Consider the following 23,832-nt stretch of genomic DNA (forward strand, 5'->3'; position numbering starts at 1 on the left):
GGAATCGGTTGACTGATGACTTAGGTGTGTGGGCCCAGGGCTGGTCTGACTCACATTCTTCCTACATGGGGAGGGGAGAGGCTCGGATAACGGGCTTTCCCACCAGGGCGAGACTCCTGGTTAACGGGAGGCTTGTCTGCTGGAGAATGACTCACAGGGGACTCTTCCTGACAACTTCATCCAGAAAGTGTTTTAGAAAATCCCTCCACTTCCTCCCAAGTCTCCAAGAAGCTGCTTTGCGAAGACGTGGAAGGCAGTGGGGCCTCCCCCGGCCCCGAGAGCAGCGCTCACCGCAACTCGGAAAGCCCCAGGCTCCCATGGCGTGCCCTTCCTCTCCTGGGCGTCTCAGCCCAGTGAGGATGTCCCCTGCCTCTGACGGTCAGGCAAACTGGTCGGTGCGCCCAGCTTTCCAGGAGAGGGGAGGGTCACGCCCACTCCCCTAAACATGCCGTGGGCTCCTGGGGGCCACCGCCCTCTGAGGCTGGAGCTAGCTTAAGCCGCCAGGGCCTCCCCACCCCTGGCATCTTGGGAGGACCGTCTGTGGGGCGGTGGGGGTGGGCATTTGAGGGAGGGGCTGGACCCTCTCTCTCTTCAGCCTCAGCTTCTCACTCCAAGCCCAAGAGTGCCTGTGGGGACCCCCTGGGATGTCATCGCCCCACACGCCGGCCACAGACCGGGTGGCCTCGCATCACAGGGGTCGGCTGCCGGGTGCTGCCCAGCCAGATAGGAGAGGAGCGCCTCCCGGAGCTGGCCCCCCACCCCAGAAGACGTGGGGAGGAAGGCGGGTCCCTTACGAGGAGCCAGTGGGGGACGGGGAAGGGGGACGGGGAGGGGCCGCCACCTCTGGAGGTGACCCCTTCGCTCCCAGGTGAGCCCGAGGGAGGGGCGGTGCCCGCTGCCAGCCTCAGCTGGACGTGCGCGCACACAGCAGGAGCGGCGGCTCAGACGGTGAGGGAGATGAAGCTGTTGTAGCGCTGGATGTTCCTCTTGAGGATCTCGGAGCAGGGGCCCAGCACACGCTCGAAGCGGGGCCGGTCCAGCTTCACGCACTTGAGAGGCCCCCGGGCCACCACGGTGGCCGCCCGGGGCCGGTTCAGCAGCAGCGCGATCTCCCCTGGGGGCGAGAGAGAGCATCAGGGCTGCGGATTTAGGGGAAAAGCGAAACCTCAGGACGCGAGGCCGCACCTGAGTGAACGTCCGCGCGAGCGCAGCCCACAAAGCACTGGGATGTACTTACACCATCGCCTGGAACTCAGATGGCGCCGGGCCTGGTCCTGACCCACGTCCTGCCCTCCCGGGACAGCCGGCACCCAGGACAGGCCGCCAGGGTGCCCAGGCCTCGGCCAGGTCCTCCCACGGCCCCTGCGGACCTCACCTCAGGCCCTCCTGGGGCCCCGTGCAACGGCCGCCACCCCGGGAGGGAGCGGACCCCACAACTCACCGAAGTAGTCGGAGGGCCCGAGGCGCCCCACCTCCACATACTCCTCACCGGGGGACCGGCGCTGGAGGACGGAGGCTGTGCCCTGCAAATGCCAAGCAGACACGTGAGGGTCGGCCGGCTGGGGTGGGGCGGGCAAAGGCGGGGGTGCCCAAGGCCACCCCCGAGGGGCACCGCCCGCATCCCCCTCCCACTGGCTCCACGCCCCCCACCTAAAAGTGAGACGTGGGGTCTGGGAGCTGCAGCCATGCTCTGGCCCAGGGCACCTCCTGGGCACCACCATCCTCGCTGGCCTGGCTCCTGCCCCAAGCTGTCTGCCCGCGGGCGGGGCACGGGCAGAATCTGGAGGTGCCTCCGAGGGCAGCGCTGCTCCGAGCTGACCTTGGCTTAAGTTTCAAGGACGGGAGGCGTGCGGCCTCGTGGTCACGCCGCCCCGCTAAGCGATGCGGCCCCCTGGCCTCCAGGCGGGGTGTCCGCGACACTGGGGCTCAATGATTAACGCCAGCCTAGGCAGCTTGGCGAGGCTGCGTTCCACACCAGAGACTCGGCCTTCGGGGGCCGCAGCCTCGGCAGCAACGAGCCGGCACCAGTGGCTTCCGTGCGCAGAGCCCCCTGGCCCGCCGTCTGGGGGCACCCTGGGGCTGGGGCCTCGTCGGAACCCGGCATCTTCCCCACACGCCCAAGGAGTAGCAGCAAGGCCTTATGAATCACCCCGCCAGCCCCACTGGCCTCACCGGCCGCTGCCGATGCCCTGGACGCACAGAGGAGCCTGGGCTGTCTCGCGGTGGGCCCGGCTCACCCTGGCTCACCCAGACCCGGCCTCGCGAGCACTAGCCTGGCCGCGCCCGGGTTAACTGGTACCCCCTCCGCCCGGGCCGCAAGAGACTCGGTCAAAAGACCCCACCGGTGCCTGCCGCGACTGGGACCTCCGGACGCCCTGGGCGGACCCACGCCGGCCCCACTCCAGCCACAGGGCCACTCGGCTCGCAGGCGTCTGGGGTGCTTACGAAGCTGGCTGACAGAGGGAGCCGGACCTGGAAGCAGCAGGCCATCTCCACCCGGCCCGGGCACTCCAGGAGTGCTCCCTGGGCCGTGTGCCCACAGACCCCAGTCGAGGGACAGGGCCTGCGGGACACGTGGTCCCATGCTGCCCCCACAGAGAGGAGTGGGGTCCTGCTCCCAACTGCCCCTGCAGTGGAGGGCAGTCAGGTCCAGGGATGACGGCACTGCGGCGCTTTTCTTGAGACAACGTTGCATTAACCTAACTATCGTTTACATGCAGCCTTTTCACTTATATAACTTACATGCCTTTCATTCCCATTTTAGACAATTTTCCATTTTACAACTGGATCATTTTCCTCTTCAGGACCCCAGGGACGGAGCTGAAGTTCCAGTTGATAGAATTACTCAGTGAAACTCCAGACTTAAAGCATCTGATGAGATGCTTCAAGCTCCAAACAACAGAAAACCCAAGTCAAGGTGTCTAAAGGCTACTAAGGGTAACTGCTCTCCCGCAGAACCGGAAGACTGAGACAGGGCTTTCAGGGCTGGCTAATTCAGCGGCCCACAGACGTGTCTGGACCCAGGCTTGTCCTTGCCTCCTGCTCTGGTGGCCTCAGTCGAGTCCCTGTGCTGGCACCGTGGCTGCCACAGTTCCAGGGGTCACCCAACGCCTCCCCCATGCCATCAGCAGGGAAACCCTCTGGAAGCTCCCGGCAACCTCCCCTCACAGCTCACTGGCCAGAGCAGGTCACGTGCAAGCGATGCGACTGGCTGCCCCTCCTCAGGCTCTGCCCTGCCCGCTTGGGACAGCGGTGAGGATTAGGGCTCAGTGGGCACAGGAGAGCAGGGTCGGGCTCGGGTGGGCCACTGTTCTGTTTCTCACTTGCCCCCCGCCCCGTGCAGACACCTCCCTGCCCTCTGCCTCCTCTGGAATCAACCGCATCCCCCGTGGCCACTGCAAGCATTCCCGTCCTGGTCACATGTGGACCGGCCCATCTTGCGATCGACGGCAGGTTGACGAGATGAAATCTGTTTCCACTGGGATGCACGGAGCTTTCCCACTCGGGACCTTGACACAGGGGATGCACGCGCACCCGTTCAGACTGATGTCATGACAGACCCTCCAGGCTGGACGGCACGAAGATGAAAGGTCCTCAGGGGGAGCCCCGGATAAGCAGGACCAACAGGGAGCAGGCGGCCGCTCCGCTCGGTCCTCACACGTCTCAGGGCTGCAGGAGCGCATGACCACGGGACCATGTTGTTCCCAACAGGGTGTGCATCGCACCACACTCTCTTCCCGCTGCTGACAGCCCAGCCCCCACGGGGCAGTGGGGCCACGAGAGGAAGGGCCACAGGGACAGAGCCACGGCCCCCAGGCGTGCCTGTGATGACCGTGGGGTCACCACTTCGCAAGACAGACGCTTCCTCGTTCTCCACCGCAGTGGTTCGGGGGCTCTTTGCTGCAGCAGCTGAGGCTGACAGGCCACCACCCCCAAGCCCTGACGCAACGGCAGGACGTTCCTGTCCTGGGAAGGCACAGCCGCCGAGCCCGAGGGCGGGGAGCGAGGGAAACGGGCAGACGGACTCGATGGGGTGGGACCTCCAACCAGCAGGGCCCAGCGTTCCCACGACACGGGCCACAGGCGTGACCAGCACACGCCCGGGTCTTCCCATCCCAGCGAAATCACCGCAGCCCTGGAATAGCCGTCCTGTCCAAGCTCGTTTCCCAGACGGGCGTGAAGGCAGCGTAGACATCCTCAGGGAGTTGAGAGCCGGAATTCTGGGGGCTGGAGAAACACACTTGCCAAAACTCTAGATCATATTCCCCAAATTTCTCATTGATTCCAACCCAACTCTAAAAATAAATCAGGTCACATAGGAATCAGCCAGGGAGGATGCACGAGGAAAACGTCACTGCTGGAGTCTGGAGGAGAAGGGGTTACAAAAGGCCCGTTCTCCTTTCAACGCTTTTCATTTTTTAAATTTTTCTACAAAGTCGAAACCCACATCAACTCTTTGGTTTCGACAACGGGCACGCGTGACCTTTATGAGACAGAAACCAGCCAAGGTCGAGGAGAACGCACTCGCTGAAGCAGGGCCTCAGGCTTCCCGCTCCCTGAAGCAGCCCCTCCAGCCCGGCATAGAGCCCCCCTGACCGGGTCGGGCGATGGCACAGCCGGGAGCCGCGGTCCCGCCCGTACGGGCCTCGCCCTCCCCAGGGACATGGCCCACCTCCATCTCCTCCAGCCTTCGGGCCGTCACCCACTCCTCCTGCCTGTGAGCCAGACTCCGCTCGAGGGCGGGGAAGCCTACGCAGGCACGGGCGCCCCAGGATCCACACCCTGGTGGGGTCAGAGCAGACAGGTCAGGGCTGTGGGCCGCTGGCCCCGCGCCCACGGTGCGGCCCGGGGTGGGGCTGGGGGACGTCAGGGTCAGCGGCTCAGTAGGGACGGCACCTGGTGAGAGAGAAGCTCCCGCCAGGGACCCGCAGCCGCTCCGGGCAGAGACTGGAGCTCGTGCGCATCCGGCCCAGCAGGGGAGGGGACACACGAGCGTGTCAGTGTGAAGGCCAGCCGTGCAGTGAGCAGTCACTCTCAGATCCCACTGACACCAAGTTCAGGGAGAGCAAACACTATTCATTTTATTTGAATAAATATCTATCTTAAAAGAAACAGTATCACAGCCATAAGCAGGAACCAGCATCACCTCCCGGAAGCTAAAGGACAACTGAAAGAAGAACACAGGAGGCAGGTATGGGAAGGTGTGAGGACAGCAGCCTCCACCCGAAGTGCCCTCGACACGGCCTGAGCCCCGCGCTCCGGGCGGCTCCCCACGGTCCAAGCCCGGCTCCACGACGTGCTGGCCGCAGTCAGGGGAAGGCAAGGCACAGCCCGAGTCTCGGTTTCCTCGTCTGCAGAAGAGATACGACGCCGGCCACCGCAGACTCGGGGAACCAGCGCGCGCAGGCCTGCAGCAGCACGGCCGTGGTGGGGCCAGAAGCCGCCCTCGGGCCACCCAGCTCCCGGCCAGCGGGCAGCGGTGGCTGAGGGAGTCGACACCCCCGCACGGGGATTCGTCCGAGACAGCGCATCTGCTGGACTTTCCACGGACAAATCAGGCGTCTTTATGGCAACGGTCTTTGCACGCTGCTTATCTCTCCGCCCCTGGTGCCAGGAATCCCGTCCGGGGTAAAGCAGGACCTCGGAATCCAGCAAATGAGTTCCACATCTGTCTGTCTGGGAACGCCTCATGCTGTGTGTGGATACCAGGGAAACCGGAGCTGGGAACGGCTGAGGATGGGAAACACAGGCCCTCAGGGTTCCTCCAGCCTCCTGAGGGGGGCCGAGGGCAGGGAGGAAGATGGTGCTTTTAGACTTTTTGGGGGGGGGGTGCATCCCCAACTTTTAAAACTGTTTCTTACGTTAATTAAAAAAAAAAAATCCGGAAGGAGCCAAGTCAATGAGAAGGACTGTAGGAGGGACCCACACAAACGGTCACGGGGGCAGAGGAGGTGGCGCCACCCTTTTCTGAAGATGCCTCCGTGTCACTGGTCTTATCCCAGCAAGTGACATTTTACAGGCATAATTTTTAAAAATTCATTTTAGGAAAGGCTCTCATCACTGAACTCAGAAGCTCTGAGCTCCAGGCCTCGGCACCTAGAAGCAGACTTGGCAGCCTCACCGGAATCTTCACATACGGGAAGCTCCCGGGGACACACGGCCGAGGAGGCCCGAGGCACACGACAGCGTGTCAACCTGGGGGCACCGCGTGTGGGCTCAGTGTGTCCGCCCACAGGGGATGTGGTCAGGTCATTGCAAAGCCCAGGAGTGCCCGCCTGGCCGGCACTGGGAGCCGTCCTCACCAGGGCAAGGGTGACTGAGGTGCACGGGCTGGGGCCTACAAAAGGGGGGGGCTCCAAGAGGATGGGTCCCCAGCCCCGGCCCCCAGATGACAAGGTGACGAGGAAGGAGATGCGTCAGGACCTGGGAGGCCCCTGGACTCCTCTGACCCTCCCGGTGGACCTCAGAGCCGCCGAAGACAGGGCCTGGGCGATCCCGGGTGTGAGAGCCCCCCCGTGGGATCAGGAGAGGTGCTGTCGAGCACCAAGCAGACACCAGGTCGGGGGTCATCTCCAGCTCCTCTAAGATTCAGCAGTTGTGCTCCTTGGTATTTACCCACAGGGTCAGGTTGAAAGCTCACGTCCACACGAAAACCTGCATGAGGATGCTTACAGCAGCTTTATTCATAGCTGTCAAAACCTGGGAGCAACCAAGGTGTCCTTCAGCAGGTGACGGATAAACTGGTTCATCCAGACCAGCACTAAAAAGAAATGAGCCATCAAGCCCTGACAAGCCACGGAAGAAACTTACACGCGTCCCACTGAGTGACAGGCGCCAGTGAGGAAAGGCTTCGGGCTGTGTGCTTCCAACTACGTGGCATTCCGGAAAAGGCAAAACTAGGGAGACAGTGAAAAGACTGAGCGTTGGGGCGTGGAGGGGGCGACCAGGTGAGCAGAGGTGGCTTTCACAGCAGGGAAGCTACTCTGTGTGATACGGCAACAGCCGACCTGTCCGTATGCGTTTGTCCAAACCCACAGAACGTACAGCACCCAGAGTGAGCCCTACCACGGTGGACCTCGGGTGACTGTGAAATGTCCATGCAGGTTCATCGATCGTGAGAGACGCACCACCTGGCGGGGGTGTTGGTAGTAGGGGAGGCTGTGCCCGTGGGGGGGCGGGGAGGGGCTGGTGGGAAATCTCGGCACCTTCCCATCCACTTTGTTATGAACCCAAAACTGCCCTTAAAAAATAGTCTCTAAATAAAAAGAACTCCTCTGAGATCCAGATACCTCTCATTACTGGTGACCCGGCTGGCATGGAGGACAGAGGTCCGAGTCGGCTGGGACCAGTGGACACGGGTGCAGTGTGGCTCCCAGCCCAGCCTGGCTTCTGGAAAAGCGTTCCTTCTGGTTCAGTCCAGAAGGAAAGTTTATCTTCCTGCTACTTTCTGGACCAAGACTGCCGTCCTTTGATATTGACCGTGGCCAGGGGCACTGCTCTCACTCCCTGGACGGGGAGGGTCTGGCACCGACCACGGAAACCCAACAGCAATTAACAGAGACGGAGACCGCACTCACCCTGCGCAGGTGCCGACCAGACTCATCACCTCCTGGCGGGGCCCCCGAGGCTGAGCCGTGAGGTCTGCCGCCCGTCGGGCGGAGGGCCAGGGTGAGCCCCTCAGACTGGTTCTCGAGCAAGGGAGGGTCCCAGGACGGGAGCAAACCCACCAGGCCTGTGGGAGGCCCCTCGGGAGCCGGAGCCTCAGGGCGGGATGGCTGTGGGCGTCTGGCTCACAGGGAAGCTTGGGCAGCTGGACGAGATGTCCCTGACCTTGCAGGGGACACGGGGTGGACGTCCAAACTCCTTGTCCAGAGCGGAGGGTGTGTGTGGTCCTGCTGCCCCGAAGTTGGCACCGCCCCCCGCCCCCACTCAGCCCCCAGCACCCCGCCTCCCACCACACCTGGTGCCCCTGGCCTCGTGCCCAGTGTTCCTCTGGATGGCCTTCCCCTTCCCCGACCTTCTCCATTTGGAGGACTCCTACTCATACGTCAGTACCCAACACACCGCCACCCGGGGTCACTGCTCCACCTCCCTGGCCTTCCCTTCTCCATGTGGGACCCAGGGCCAGTCTGTGGCAAGGGGTGTGGGGGCTCTCCCTCCCCTGCAAAGTCACAGCAAACTGCCCAGCGGCGGCCGTCGCCCCCCCACCCCCCTCCCCCAGTACACTGAGCCTCGGCCTGGCACACGGTGGGGGCACGGACGGGCTGAGTCACAGAGGGCTGTGACCTCGGATCCGTGCATTGTGGCCTGTGGCGGTCTCCGTAAAAGTTCCCGAGACGACGGCGAACTTGGAACACCCTTGAGACGTGAGTGGCGCAGCATCAGCTAGGAAAGCCCCCGGGCAATGGCAGCGACGAAGGGGCTGCTTTGCAGTCGCTTCAACATTGTGGACATTCGTAGAAGTGATTTGCAAAGAGAGGAGATGATATATCCAAGCTCACGTTTCCATGGCAATGCCTCCAGCTGTGCAGCCTGCCTGGCAGCTGGCGGGGAGGGAACCCGCTCTTGTCCAGCTGCCCCCAGGCCCCGAAGGTTCTGCCAGGTGTGGAATCTGGCCACGGGGAGGGTTGCAGCAGAGGGGACCTGAGACCCAGGCCTGGCCCCACCCACGTCCTCTTCCCAGGGTCTTCCTGGAGGGAGAGGAGGTCCAGGAAGTAACCTGAGCCTGCAAGCCTCATAGGACTTGGCACGGTCTCCACGCGTCGGGCCCCTCCCTGCCAGCCCCACACGCCCTCTCTCCCTGGGGGAGGCCCACCAGGGTCTGTCCTGCCAGACGCAGCCGGGAACGCCGGCAGGTCCCACTGCTGGCGGCCGAGAGCTCCTCGGGCTACAGGGCGTTTCAGGCTTCAGTAACTAGAAGAGGTTCCGAGAACAGCCAGGCCACCTACGGCCCCCCGGGCTGCTGCAGGTCGGGTCCTGAGGGGCCAGGGATGCTTGGGCCCCCGGGAAGACCCACTGGTGCTTTCTGTTCTCACGTCTGTGAGGCCCCAGGTTGACAACCGCAGGTCTGCTCTGGTCGGCTGAGAACATGCTCCAAGAGCTTTGGGGGTCAGGTGTCCGAGGGGCTGGCAGCGCCCACAGCTTCAGAGACAGCTGGTGTGAGCACACAGAGCTCAGAGACAAGGAGCCCCCTGCCAGGAGGCTTGGCACGGAGACCCTGGGGTCACGCGAGCCCAGCTCTGCCAGCCCCGCCTGGCTCCCAGAGGCCAGCACGTGATGTTAGGGACTCATCAGGCGTCTGCAGGAGCCGTTTCTCACGTCTGTGCAGGTGCGGGTCTCTGCCAGCGCCTCCACACCTGGGGAAACAGCTCCCAGAGCTGCCTGTCACTGGCCCCAGGCTGCGCTCACCCGCATCCACCCAGGAGAGCAGAGGGATGGACTGAGGTCCAGCCAAGGGCGGGGGCCCAGGGCAACCCGCGCTCCCACTCCCCTAGATGAGGCCTTGGCGCGGCCTGAGGTCCACAGCGGGGGAGCGGGACCCGGCCGCTCCACGCGCAGGGAGCCGGGGGCCCGGCACCAAGGCCAGCGTGGCCTCCACAGGCGTTGCTTCCACAGAGAAAGGGCAGCACCAGGCCTGCCAGCCACGGGAAGCCGCGAGCCAGGGTCCCGCAGCCCCGCTCCGCTCGCAGGGCCAGCACTCGCGGCAGGAGCCCCGGGCCCCGCCCCCTGCAGCTCTGGGGCCTCGGAGCAGCCGGGCCCCTACATCCACCTGAGCAGAGGCCTGAGCGTTCCAGAAGGGTCGGAAGGCAGTGGTACTGGTCAGGGCTCTCCGGAGAAAGAGGACCAACGGCCTGTGCACTTGGGCAAAGACTTACGTTAGGGAATCTGCTCACACGACCGTGGGGCTGACGTGCAAACTCTGCAGGCAGGCCAGCAGGGAAGAGTGGGTGCCGGGACTCGGTCCAAAGGCCAAGGCCAGCTGCGGGGAATCCCTCTTCCTGGGGGACCTCGGCCCTCTTCTTCTTAAGGAGGCCTTCAACTGATTGGAGGAGGCCCACGCTCACCACAGAGGTCAGGGGCTCCACCCAAGGTCAATTGACATCGGTGTCAACCGCATTTGAGAAGCACCTTCACAGAAACACCTGGACACCCGCGTTGGACCAAACATCTGCGTCCTGAGGCCTGGCCGAGTCGACCCATGAAATCAGCCCTCACAGCGGTTCCTGGGGCCTGGGCCCCTTCCCAGCGCATCTGCAGTGGGAACGTCCTTTCCTGTCCAGCTGTCGGCTTCGTGGGTGTCACGAGAACACGGGGCGGACGATGTGCTGAAACACATACATGTGCAAGCAGCCTGTTCGAGGGAATCTACACAGATCTTCCCGCCACGTCCTCTAAAGGCCACGTCGGCTCATCCCTTGGTAGTCTTGGGAGAGAACACGGCTGTGGGGCGGACACCACACCCCCTTCAGATGCGGCCGGTGACCACTTCTGGCCCCATGGGAAACAGTGGCTTGAGGCTGCAGAGGTCTCTGCGGCTGCATTTCAGTTCTGAGCGTGTGACGCCTGTGAACCCTGAGGCACCACCGTGACTTACCCAATTTGGTGGACCACAGAGGAAAAGGGAAGAAAATCCAAGTTGCCAAGGAAACCACTTTGAATACATTTTACGATGTTGTGAGAACCGTACCTTCCAAGGGGGCTGGGTTACACTCCGGGCCGTACTATCACTGTTACTGTGACTCTGCCCCCACTGCCACCCCCCCGGTCAGCGTTGGGGGGACACTCGGCCACAAAGCCGAACTCCCTCAACAGAACCAGCAGTGTCCCCGTCCCCGAATCGCTCTCCCAAGGCCCTCCTCAGACAGCTTTTGTGGCAGGAGGCGTCAGGAGCCCCTGGAGAGAGTCCCCAGCCCACCCATCACCATCTCCTGGTGATTCTACAAGAAACACGCTGCCCATAACACAAACCACACAGTCGTGGCGCCAGGTTCGCCCCCGAAGACAATCACGGAACTCGGCTCTGACGGCCTTTAATGGATGAGCTAGAGCAACGACCAGCCCCAGAGCTGCAGAGAAGACGCAGACAGACACCCCCGGCCCAAAGGGCGTCAGTGGAAGGGCGAGGAGGTGGGGACACGCAGGAAACACAGGAAGCAATTTGCACACCACTCACACTGCTCTAGAGAAGTGCGGGATGCTCGGACACACACGTGCACACACGCGCTCATGCCCACACTGAGGGCCCAGAGCTCCCAGAGCCAAAGGGCGGGTCCAGAGCAGGGATGCAGGGGCAAGACACGGCGCGTCTGGGACCTGCTACCTGCCATCGGCGTGTCCCTGGGGAATGACCCCACAGGTGAGGTCAGACTGCACAGCCATGGGGCTCACATTCAAAGCTCCCATTGTCACAGTCCCTGTAAGCTCTGTGAGGAACCCCGCTGACCCGTCTTTCACATGGCTTCACAATTTTTCCACCCGTGGCCTTGGCCCCAGAGAATAACGGACGACTGTCTGTGTTGGCCAGAGCTGCTCACTCCCTGGGCCTCAAAACCGAGGCTGCAAACTCAATGGCCTGCAAGTGTGTGCAGAGCCCGCCGGGGATGCAAGGGGGCAGGGTGAGGACTGGGGCAAAGTGGGGAGCGTGTCACACCCGGGGCAGCCGCCTCTTGGGTCCAGCCGGCTGCAGCCAGGCAGGGATGCAGATCCAAAGTGGCCAGATCCAGACGTTCAAGAAGAAGAGATCTAGGTTTTCATGTAAAATACCTGATTTTTATTTTATTTTATTTTATGTTTTGGCTGCATTGGGTCTTGGTTGCTGGGCACGGGCTTTCTCTAGTTGCAGCGAGCGGGGGCTACTCATCGTTGCGGTGCACGGGCTTCTCATTGCGGTGGCTTCTCTTGTTGCGGAGCACAGGCTTTAGGCGCGCGGGTTTCCGTAGTTGTGGCTTGCTGGCTCTAGAGCGCAGGCTCAGTAGTTGTGGCTTGCGGGCTCTAGAGCGCAGGCTCAGTAGTTGTGGCGCACAGGCTTCGTTGCTCCGCAGCATGTGGGATCTTCCCGGACTAGAGCTCAAACCCGTGTCCCCTGAATTGGCTGCATTGGCAGGCGGATTCTTTTTTTTTTTTTTTTAATGAAAAGTCTTCCTTGACTGTCTTATTTTATTTTTTAAATTTAGTTATTTATTTATGGCTGTGTTGGGTCTTTGTTTCTGTGCGAGGGCTTTCTCTAGTTGCGGCGAGCGGGGGCCGCTCTTCATCGCGGTGCGCGGGCCTCTCACTGTCGCGGCCTCTCCTGTTGCGGAGGACAGGCTCCAGACGCGCAGGCTCAGTAGTTGTGGCTCACGGGCCCAGTTGCTCCGCGGCATGTGGGATCCTCCCAGACCAGGGCTCGAACCCGCGTCCCCTGCACCGGCAGGCAGACTCTCAACCACTGCGCCACCAGGGAAGCCCCTTTTTAGCATCTTTATTGAAGCATAACTGCTTCACAATGGTGTGTTAGTTTCTGCTTTATAACAAAGTGAATCAGCTATACATATACGTATATCCCCATGTTTACTCCCTCTTGTGTCTCCCTCCCTCCCACCCTCCCTATCCCACCCCTCTAGGTGGTCACAAAGCACCGAGCTGATCTCCCTATGCTATGCGGCTGCTTCCCACTAGCTATCTGTTTTACATTTGGTAGTGTATATATGTCCATGCCACTCTCTCACTCTGTCACAGCTTACCCTTCCCCCTCCCCGTGTCCTCAAGTCCATTCTCTAGTAGGTCTGCATCTGGGCAGGCATATTCTAACCACTGTGCCACTAGGGAAGCCCCCTGATTTTTAAATAGTGACAATTAATTCAAATGTTTTTTTAAAAAAAACACGGTGCAGGCCAGTGCAAACCCCAACACCCCTTGTGTCCGACGGCAGGCTCAGCTGCATTTGGAGAGCGTGACCAACTTTCTGCTGGAACGTCCTCCAGAAACCATGAGCCAGACACTGGCTACCTTCGCAGGAGGATCTGAGATAAAAAACACAGACTTCGAGGGACCACAGTTCCCTCAAAGTCCTGAGAGTAAAGCCCCGGAAATGTTCTGAGTCAAGCTGTAACTTTCACCCCAGCGGCTTGCTTCTGGGGAGAGCAGGCGCGAGCCTTTGAGATGACCTCTCTGAGGTCACGGCCGGGGCGGGAGCTGAAACGCAGGGTTTGCGGCCTCTCAGGTCTACGGAGGGGAGACCTGGCTGGCAGGAATCATAATTTGTTCTGTCTGTGGTTTTTCCCCTTTCTTTCAAGAAACATTGTTGAATGAGTCACCCACCCCAGGACAGGAATGCCGCCTGTGGGTGGATCCCTCAGCAGGGTTCCTGCAGAAGCACCCCCAGCCCTGGGTCTCAGGTGGGAACCACGTCCATCATTCGGCTGCAACCCCAAGGGCCCTCCCGCCCCAGGCTCAGTGCCGAGATGTGGACCGGTAGGTAACAAAGGTCCCGGTTCCCAAGCGCACACTGTAAAGTTCTGTGCTGGAGCCACCAGGACCCTCCTGAGGTGGTTCTCCTGCTGACCCCACAGCCTTCCAGATCTCTCCTGCGTGATCAGCAGGCAGGTGGCGGGAAGAACCACGGGCATGCCCTCCTAGGAGGGGCTGCTGCGGGAGCCCAGATAAAGTCCCCACAGAACTCGCGGCTCACAGGGCGGGACTTTGTGGACTGAGGTACAGAGGCGGGCAGGCGCCAGCCAGCAGGACCCGGAGCATCCTCGCCGACAGCAGCAGCCTGGGAAGTCACTTCTGTTGTTTTAAACCAAGAAAGTGGCTCCAAGTCCGGCGATGTCGGCCAAATGTCACCAGGGGTTGAGCCTTTGTCACTTCCTTTCTGTGCACCAACCCCAAGGCTGGCACCACTCTCTCTGGACAGCACAGTGACCCCCTCTGCGGCTGCGGCCACGACCAGAGCGGGCTTTCAGACTCGAGCCGCTCCAGCCTCTGCCGCGCTAAAGGCTCCTGTTCTCCGACGGCAAAACGCGCAGCTGGAGCGTGTGCTTTCCCGGGCAGGCGACATAAATTCTTCCCGCCAGGAGAGCCAGGGAAGTAGGAAGTGAGCCAAACTCACATAGTTTTGGGTCTGTGTCATGGGGAGGGTCCCATGGCGAGGCGGCCCCGGGGACCGTATCCTAGGCGCAGCCCCAGGCGGGGGGGGGACACAGCGGTCATGCAGCTGCTCACCCCCATCAGTGACAGGCTGAGCATGGCGGCTTCGGATTACGGCCCAGAGCCAGCTGTCGCGCTGGTGGGGGATGGAGGAGGGAACAGTGACTCACGCGGGTCCAGGTGGAGAAATCTGGCGCCCATCTTCCAAATTAAACTTTTAACTGGAGACCACTGATATCCACACGCAGTTGTAGGAAGCAGCACAGAGAGATCCCACGTGCCCTCAACTCACACATCTCCCCCAAGAGGATGCACTCGTCACGCCGGGTTCCGGCTCAGGGCGCCCCCACACCCCGGCCGTGTCCCGATCCCCACATTCACCTTCACACCTGGCGTGCTCAGTCCGTGAATGTCTGCACACGTGTGGGCTCGGGCACCCGACCCACTTCCTCAGAGGAGATCCCGGGATTCTCAAGGGCGAGGATACCCAGTGGGAGGCCTGTCCGCATGCAGGATGAAGGTGGTGGGGGGACGGAGCGCAGGGACCAGGGATGCTGGTCCCCAGGGGAGGGGCACGTGCAGACCGGGCGTCCCCCACTCCCGGGCGGCCCTCCTCGGCTGGGGACCACGCAGAGCCCTCCCCACGCCCAAGGCGGACTCACCTCTGTGATGATGAAGAAGTCGTCCCCAGGCTCCCCCTGGACCACGATCTTCTCTCCGTCCTCAAACTGGACGGGCTCCAGTGCGTCAGCCACAGTCAGACGCTCCCACTTCTCCAGGGACTCTGCAGCAGGGGACACGGGGGCGTGGGGGTCACGGGGGCCAGGGGGGGTCGGGGGGTCAGCTCCCCACCCCAATCTAAGAAAACACCCACATGGCCAGCCCCAGGGTGATGAGGCTTTGTTCCATCACAGGATGAACAAAACAGAAAGCAAATTTCTGTGCAGGAGGCCCGGGTATTTTCACAAGTGAGTTGGGCCCAGGGTGTACACGGCTCAGCAGGTGGACAGGGCTTCAGAACTGGGAGCGATTCTAACCTACATCACAGGTTTAACGTAGATGACAGGCACTGGACGTTGAGTCCAAGTTAACTCAGGATGAAATGCCTTTGTTATCTTCAGAAGAACAGGGCTGCCTATATATTTGCAAACAGTATAATCACAGCTCAGCACTAGGGCTACCAAGGGGTTTAAATAATTCAGAGGTCGAAGCAATTCCCTGTTCATAAGACACCATTCAGTGCCATTCAAAGAGCATACAACTGTATTTACGTGGCTAGAGGTGTAGCATACCTTCCATTATTTTGGGTCAAAATACTTCATTCCAATGGCAAGTTTACTTCGATACTTGCAAATTCTGTAGATCTTTCCACCCTTTCTCACGCCTTCCCTTCCCCGTCACTATCCACCCCTAGCCCTCAGGAAGGAAAAAAATAACAGCGTGCTCCTTTTATAAGAAATTAATGATTGCCTGATTAACTGTTTCTCTTTCGGCCAAAGAAACTTTTCTGGCCCACACTTATCAGCTGCACGATGTAGGTCAGCCGCTAAAAATACAAAGCAAAGCATTTATTTTAGATCTCGAGTAGGAGGGGGATTTCTCTGCTTGAAAACTCCTGCCAGGGCCACACGCTGAAAAGGACACGCTTTTGACCAACCCCGGGGCTGGAGCAGAGTCTGGAGCCGCTGCCAGCACGCTGGTCCAGCAGCCTCCATACCGGACGGGAGCTGCCCCGTGACCCAGACCCCGGGCACCCTCAGGAGGCCGGCATGGCGGCGAAGACGCAGGTGACTTTGGAGGGTCACGGTTGGTGCCGAGGTGGAAGCTGGTGCTGGTAAACGTGTGACTGCTGCTTGGTTTCCTTCCAGGGAGATTTGATTTTACAGCCTTGGGCTTAGGAAATTCTCGTCCTCCTGTTTGAGCGGTGGGTTTTTCTATTGGGTTTGAGACCTGGAACCCCAGTCCCGAGGTCGGAGAGTCAGAGCTTCCACCCTCAGCAGCGTAAATCCCAGGACAGAACTGCTGGAAGAGACGGAGATCGGGGCGATTCCTTGGCCCTGATTTCTGAAGCGGAAGCTTTGGGGGCATTTTTACTGCGCTCAGATCCCTGGGTCCCAGGTGTGGGCGGTCAGCTCAGGTGGGAAATCAGTGACTGGCCAGGTGGGGCCACTCCCAGCGCTGCCCTTCTGGAGGGGGGTCTCAACGCTGCCAGGGAAAGTGGCGGACACCCCGCAGAAGAGACACAGAAGGCAGCCCTCAGTCAGCGGCGGCCAAGGGGCAGGCACACCCACCCGGAACAGACTGGCCTCGGGGCCGACGCTTCGGGAGAATGCGGACCCTCGGGCCCTGCCTCACGGCCGCTGCCGCCCAGCCCTGAGCCTGACCCCGCCTCCCCTCCCAGGAGACCCCCTTTTCCTGCCTGGAGGCCTGAAGCCTGCTTTTCCCCTTGAAATAGGGTCAGGGCAGGCCCCCTGAGCTGCCTCTACTACCTCCCTGGAGCAGGGGGGCCGGGAGGGACGAGCCGGGTGGGCAGCCATCCTGCAGCAAGTGCATCTCCACATCCGTCCCCCAGGCCTGCGCCGTGTCCTCTGCCGGGGGACCTGAACCCGCTGCTTCCCGGCTGCCCCCCACCTTCCCCCCACCTTCCCCCCACCCCCTCACACCACCCCCATGTCAGCAACTCCAAGCAGTCGTGTCCTTCTTTTTGTAATTTGGAAAAAAAATAATCAGAAAAGCAGAATGAACAACACAGCCAGCATCTGTCCTGAATGAAGTTACAGGACTACTTGGTCATGTTTGCTTCAGAGCTGCTCCTACAGACACATCGTGTTAGTGATAAAACCGCGTCCCTTTGTCTCAATTCGAGTTCTCTCTCCTTCCGCAGAGGCTGTGACTATTAAGGATTTGGTGGATATATATTTTTTAAATCTTAAAGGGTTTGGTGAGTTTCCACCCCGTAGGTGGTCTTACACCTTTACTGTAACATGGCTTCGTACACATGACCCAGCGTTGCCAAAACTGTGCGGAGACGCACCGCCATCTGCACCATCTCGTGTCCGAGATCCGTGATGACACATGTCGACACGTGGAGGCTTAGTCCACGCGCTTTACTGGAGTATAAACCTGTACCCCACAGACACCCGGGCACGAGGACCCTCCTGCGATGACAGACTTTAGGTTGTTTCTACTTTCTTGTCCTTGTAGGAATTGCTGAAATGACCATCCATGTCCGTGTCTCTTTTTTTATTAACCATGTTTTTAATTGAAGTGCAGTTGTGATAGTTTCAGGTGTATAGCAAATTGATTCGGCTCTATATATGTATATACATATTATATATATACGTGTATATATATAAAATGTGTGTGTATATATGCACACACATTATATACATATACACATTATAAATATACATATATATACATATTATGTATGTATATATGTTTATATATATACGTGTATATGTATAAAATGTGTGTGTATATATGCACACACATTATATACATATACACATTATAAATATACATATATATACATATTATGTATGTATATATGTTTATATATATACGTGTATATGTATAAAATGTGTGTGTATATATATACACACACGTTATATATATATATACACATTATATATATATATACATATATATATATATCCTTTTTCAGATTCTTTTCCCTTATAGGTTATTACGAGATACTGAATATAGTTCCCTGTGCTTTCCAGTAGGACCTTGCTGCTTATCTATTTTATATACAATGGTGTGTATCTGCTGATCCCAAACTCCTAATTTATTCCCCCCCTTCCCCTTTGGTGACCATAAGTTTGTTTTCTGTGTCTGTGAGTCTCTTTCTGTTTCGTAAGTAAGTTCATTTGCACCATTTTTCTTAGATTCCACACATAAGAGACACCATCTGGTATTTTTCTTTCTGACTTACTTGCTTAGTATGACAATCTCTAGGTCCATCCGTGTTGCTGCAAGTGGCATTATTTCATTCCTTTTTACGGCTGAGTAATATTCCACTGTATACATGCACCACATCTTCTGTATCCGTTCCTCTGTCCGTGGACATTCAGGTTGCTTCCGTGTCTTGGCTTTAGTGAAGAGTGCTGCTGTGAACACTAGGGTGCACGTATCTTCTTGAATCATAGCTTTGTCTGGACGTGTGCCCGGGAGTGGGATTGCTGGATCACATGGTAGCTCTATTTTTAGTTTTTCGAGGAACCTCCATACCGTTTTCCCTAGTAGCTGCACCAACTTAGGTTCCTAACAACAGTGTAGGAGGGTTCCCTTTTCTCCACACCCTGTCCAGCATTTGTTATTTGTAGACTTTTTGATGATGGCCATCCTGACCAGTGTGAGGTGGTACCTCATTGTAATTTTGATTTGCATTTCTCTAATAATTAGCAATGTTGAGTGTCTTTCCATGTGCCTGTTGGCCATCTGTATATCTTCGTTGGAGAAATGTCTATTTAGGTCTTCTGTCCATTTTTTGAATGGCTTGTTTTTTTGATATTGAGCTGTATAAGCGGTTTGTTTATTTTGGAAATTAATCCCTCGTCAGTAGTATCGCTTCCAAATATTTTCTCCCAGTCCGTAGGTCGTCTTTCCGTTTTGTTTATCGTTTCCTTTGCTGTGCAGAAGCTTTTAAGTTTAATTAGGTCCCATTTGTTTATTCTTGTTTTTTATTTCCATTACTCTAGGAGACAGAGCCACAAAGATCTTGCTGTGATTTACGTCAAAGAGTGTCCTGCCTATGTTTTCCTCTAGGAGTTTTATACTGCCTGGTCTTACATTTAGGTCGTTAATCCATTTTGAGGGTTTTTTGTGTGTGATGTTAGGCAGTGTTCTAACTTCATTCTTTTCCATGCAGCCGTCCAGCTTTCCCAGCATCACTTATTGAAGAGGCTGTCTTTCCTCCATTGTATATTCTTGTCTCCTTGACGCCTCTGCACCCACGAAAGTGCACCTGCTTCTTCTCCTTCTCACTCCAAAGGTTCTTAGAAAAGGAGGCTAAGCCTCACGCACCACCTGCACCCAGAAGTCCAGCCTGGGGTTTTTAAGGCTGTGATGTTCCCACAGGAACTCCTGCTGGACGGTTATTTCCCGCGGTTCCCAGGGCCTTAGCACTTAGACGTCACTCACTCTCCCAAGCGGGTCCACTCCCTGTCCTTAAGGGGAGCTGCTAGACACACACTGATTCATATTCCCACTGATTAAAATGACATAAAATTAAAATTCTCAAGTGTTCCACACGGATACGGAACACCTGCATCACTGCCAAAAGTCCTACTGGGAAGGCTGGTCCAGAATGATACGTCGTTGTCGTGTATGTCAAAGCAACTTCAAAACGCTGAAAATCTGCTGGAGAGAACCTGGTGACACTCCCGACGGTCAATGGAAATGTGGCCGACGTGTCTCTCAGATCCCAGGATGAGAAAAGCGGGGGGCACACGAGAACCCCCTTGGAGGAAAACCCAAACAGGTCAGGAAAGACGCTCAACACAGCTCCAAATGGACCAACGTGGAGAGAATGGCGTTGATGGTAGAGAGACAGACATGCAAAGCACGGATGGATGGAGGGCAGACACTGTGTGTGTGTGTGTGTGTGTGTGTGTGTGTGTGTGTGTGTTCGTGGGCGCGTACATGCCTGCATACACGATGCGTCTGAGTGTGCATGTGTGTGTGGGCGCACTGCACAGGTGTGAGCACGCACGTGTGTCCCAAACTTGCAGGGCATGTGGAAACGGCTGGGCCGCAGCCCCGGGCAGCCAGGTCGGGGGCACGCACCCAGGATGGAGACCTTGCTGAGAAACTCCTCGTACACCCTGCGCTTCCTCAGCGTGCTGCCCTGTGGGAGGGGAAGACACAGAGAAGCAGGTGTTCAGAAGGGCTTCCCGCCCCAACCCCTTCCACATTCCCAAATTCCCCAGGTGACTCTGAACTCCTAAAAGAAGACCCCGGAAGCCCCTCGAACGAGCAAGGGCCTGAGTGGTGGCTGCCGTTCACGGCCCAGACCTCCCCGCACCTCCCCCTCCGGGGTCTCCGTCCTAATCACACACGTGAGGTTGGGCCTCATCCAGACCCACGGGATGGGGGGAGCCAGGAGGCCTGAACCTCGAGCGGGTTCAGAAGCCCCGGGTTCAAATCCCACCCCTCACTCCGTATCCGCACGCCCCGAGCCAGCTCCCCTTCTCTGAGCCTCAGTTTCCTCATCTGGACGATGGGGTATCTTAACTCCTGTCCCACAGGATTCTGTGAAAGTTACGCGACCAGACATCGGTCAGCTGACATGGTGTGAGGACCTCGGCACCGCCCCCCAACCCGGCCTCAGACTCCCCGTCGGCTCTGCGTGGCTCAGGGCCAGACCAGCGTTAAAGAGGCTGCGAGTCTCGAATCTGGAATCCTGGAGGTTCTCCCTGCCTCCCTCACAGAAGCGCAGACACCCCAGGGCCCCTCCATCCGGCAAAGAGCCCCACGGGGCTGGGACCCAAGACCACATGGTAACTGGACCAACAGGGTGTAGACGGAGCTCCTGCACCGCGGCTGGCGGCCACGGAGGGGACACGGCGTCCTGGCGGTCAGTGGCAGAACCTAGGAGTCTTGGGGCCCTGTGTGTCCGCTTGCGGCGGGTCTAGACGCCTGCGGTGGCGGCATGCTCAGCTCAGCTCAGCCCCCAGCCCGAGCCGAGCCGTCTCAGACCCCGCCGGCCTCGAGAAAGGCGTTTCTTTTGAAAGATAATTTATATTCCCGCTGACCTCCCAGCAGCTACGCCCACCCGCTGGAATGCAGGCGTGTTTGCCCAGGAACCCTAGACTTTAAAGCTCGGCACAACTGGCCCATCCATCTCCCGCCGCAGGATGACAGCTGGAGGTGGCCACCCGGGACCCTCGGGCAAGGAGATCCACCTCCAAGGCTGACCAAGGCGCCTCCCGTTGGAGGCTTTCCTCCTGGGATGAGACGGACGGGGAGGCAGGGCCGGGAGCCCCGCTGTCGGCTCACGCATCACGCTGGTGTCCGGGGCGCCGGCCCATCGCCTTGGGGGGCTTTGCAGCGCATCTGCCAGCAGCCCCAAGGTGGGCTTTGTGCCCGGTGAGGCTGGCCCTACGTACAACTCCCGTCACAGGTACGGGGCCTCCCCAAGGCCACACTGAGGGAAGGAGCCAGCGGGGCCTGGAACCCTCGTCCTCATGTATGCTTGCAGAGGACCCACGCTGGTGGCGGGGGGCACGGGGCCTGGTCCGGATCAGCTCCGCCCATCTCCCTGGTTCCTGCAGCCTCGGTTTCCACATCTCTGTGCTGGGGTCCCGTCGGGCCGACTTTGAGGAACAGAGACCGCAGAGAAAGACCATCTACGTCCCACCACAGCACTGGCCACTCCTCACGTGCCCCTCCCCCCCCACAGGGCAGTAGAGCGGCGCCCTCACCTGACCCGGGACAGATGGATGGGGATGCATGGGCAGGGGAGGGAGGGGAAGACAGCACTTCCTGACCTCCCACCTCACCGCCAGCAGCGGGGCCTGGAACCTCACTTCGGGCCTCTTGTAGCTGGAGACACGGCCCCGCCCCCAGCCCCGACCCACTGGCGCAGGCGTGAGGCCAGCCCGGAACCCCGATGCCCAACGTGAGGCTCCTTCTGTTGCACCTTGCACTGCACCCCGCTGTCCCCGGGGAAGCGTTCTGTCCTAAGACGAACCTAAATGTCTGCGAAATCCAGGCCCCCACCGCCCCCCAGGCCCCACCTGTGTGGACTGAGCCGGCCCCAAGGACGGGCTGGGGACCTGGGTCCCAGCAGACAGCAGGGCTCTGGCCATAGCACACACACCCCTGGGTACAGAGTGCTCACAGCGGGCCTGCCCCCGGGCCGCAGCTCGGGGGAGGGTGCGAACCCGCCAGGCGGAGGAGGGATCTACGTCGGGTAAGATGACCCTTCGACCTGGACCGGCCACTCCAAACGCCCTTTCCCCTTACGTGTTCAGTCCCGACCGGCCCTGCAGCCATGACCTGAAGCACGCGTGCACACACACACCCCGCCCCAGCTCCCACGAGAAGGGGGTCCCAGGCTCCTGCTGCCCCACTTCATGGATGGGAGCCAGGAGCCCAAGCAGGTGGGGAGGGAGCTCAGCGCTGCGGCTCAGGACCTGGTTCCGGGGGTCTCGGGACCCCCAGGCAAGTGGGGCTCTGGAGACCCCTGCCCAGACTCCACAACAGGATTTTGCACTCATCAATCCCCACTTGGGGTCTCACGTAAGATTCAGGGCGAACCAAGGGTACTGAAGCTTGAAAGAATGAAGTCCGGGGTCGCTGGCCCCTGCCTGGGGGCCCGGAGGGGGTCGAGCCCCCGTCCTGCTCAGAGGCGGCGCACGCGGCTGGCCTCGCCAAGCTCCATCTGTCCATCCGTCTGTCTGTCTGTCTGTCTGTAGCACGTGGAGCAGCGGAGCCTCTCGGGTCCGATGTTCTGGGATTCAGAGGTGGGTGGCCCTCTTCCCGGAGACACTACCAGCCTCCATCCCGCGTCCCCCACGCGTGTCCAGCTCTGGGTCCAGTCGTCGCACGATGGGCGCATCCGGGTCCGCCCAAGCCACGGGCTGATGCAGCAATGGACGCCGTCCACGGACACTCCCTCCCGAGTGGGCCACACTGTCATTTTCTTCCCAAGACGCGGGGGCTCTGTAGGCTCCCAGCGCAGCCGCGGCTATTCTTAGTGCCCGGGGATCCAGAATTAAAACAGAGGAAGCGCCAGCTGCCTCGGTGGTTTGGGAACTTCCCTGAATGTACTGTTCCAGCCACAAAAATCCCACAGCCAAGGACGACTCCGACTCAGCGTGGACGATGGCGGAGAAACAATGGCTTATGCAACGGGCCAGGTGCATCCAGAGGAGACAGGGAGGGGGAGGGTGCCTGGGGCGCCTCCCCCCACAGACAGTGATCTCTCCCGGAGAAAACAGGAATGGGCAGGTTTAAGACCAAAGAGCGGGAGCCGCATTCCACGAGGACTCACCTCACAGGGCAGGGCAGGGCAGTGCCTCCCCCAGTGGATGACCCCGAGTGCACAGACGACGAGCCGCACGAAACAGATGCCCCCAGGACTGAACTGACCCCTCCCTGCATCACGAAGGACCAGGAGCTACAGCGGAGCCAGGAGGGCAGCCGGCAATCCTTTCTCCCTCGTTCCCCTTTGGAGGGGCCCCCGGGGCAGGACCGGCTCTCCAGGCTCAGCTGGGACTGAGCTCACAGAGCCTGTCCTAAACATCCCAGACCTTCCCCAGGCCTCCCCCAGAGCATCCCAAACCACAGCCCGCACCCCAGAAACTGCACCGCCCAGCCTGGCCTTCAGGCGACAACCAAGGCCCAAAGGGCACCTGGCAGTCGCACGTCCAGCCCCGGGGTCTCCCAGCAATGTGCTCACCTGGGTCACCTCCCTCCAGGCCGTCGGGACTCCTCGGATCCCAGGCCCACAGGGGCAGCCTTTGAGCAAACACCATCGCCAGCCCCTGGGGGCTGCCCTCAGGAATGAGCCCGCCCCCGCCCAGGTCCTCCAGCACCACCCCTGACCAGCAGAAAAGCGCCTGGCCCAGCGGTCACCACCGGCGAGCACGGACAGCCAAGGAGCGTGACTTCCGCGAGGACGGGGCACTCAGCTCCCAGGGCCCTCTGCCCGGAGACCTGCGGCCAGACCAGAGTGGCCAGCCAGGACCTCCCTCC

The 23,832-nt window shown here is 59.6% G+C and overlaps 1 protein-coding gene across 1 annotated transcript in view; it reads right to left on the reverse strand.

The window, feature by feature from the left end:
* Nucleotides 1-939: 939 nt before the first annotated feature.
* Nucleotides 940-23,832, reverse strand: part of PRKAR1B (protein kinase cAMP-dependent type I regulatory subunit beta) — an 86,622-nt gene continuing 63,729 nt past the window's right edge. The window contains exons 8-11 of the mRNA XM_065892159.1: nt 19,918-19,978; nt 14,790-14,911; nt 1,442-1,523; nt 940-1,114 (exon numbers count right to left, since the gene is read on the reverse strand). Coding sequence (XP_065748231.1) covers nt 942-1,114; nt 1,442-1,523; nt 14,790-14,911; nt 19,918-19,978 — 438 coding nt within the window. The 3' untranslated portion in view covers nt 940-941. The remainder of the gene's footprint in view (nt 1,115-1,441; nt 1,524-14,789; nt 14,912-19,917; nt 19,979-23,832) is intronic.

Source organism: Phocoena phocoena, chromosome 15 (assembly GCF_963924675.1).
Source record: "Phocoena phocoena chromosome 15, mPhoPho1.1, whole genome shotgun sequence".
Classification (NCBI taxonomy): Eukaryota; Metazoa; Chordata; class Mammalia; order Artiodactyla; family Phocoenidae; genus Phocoena; species Phocoena phocoena.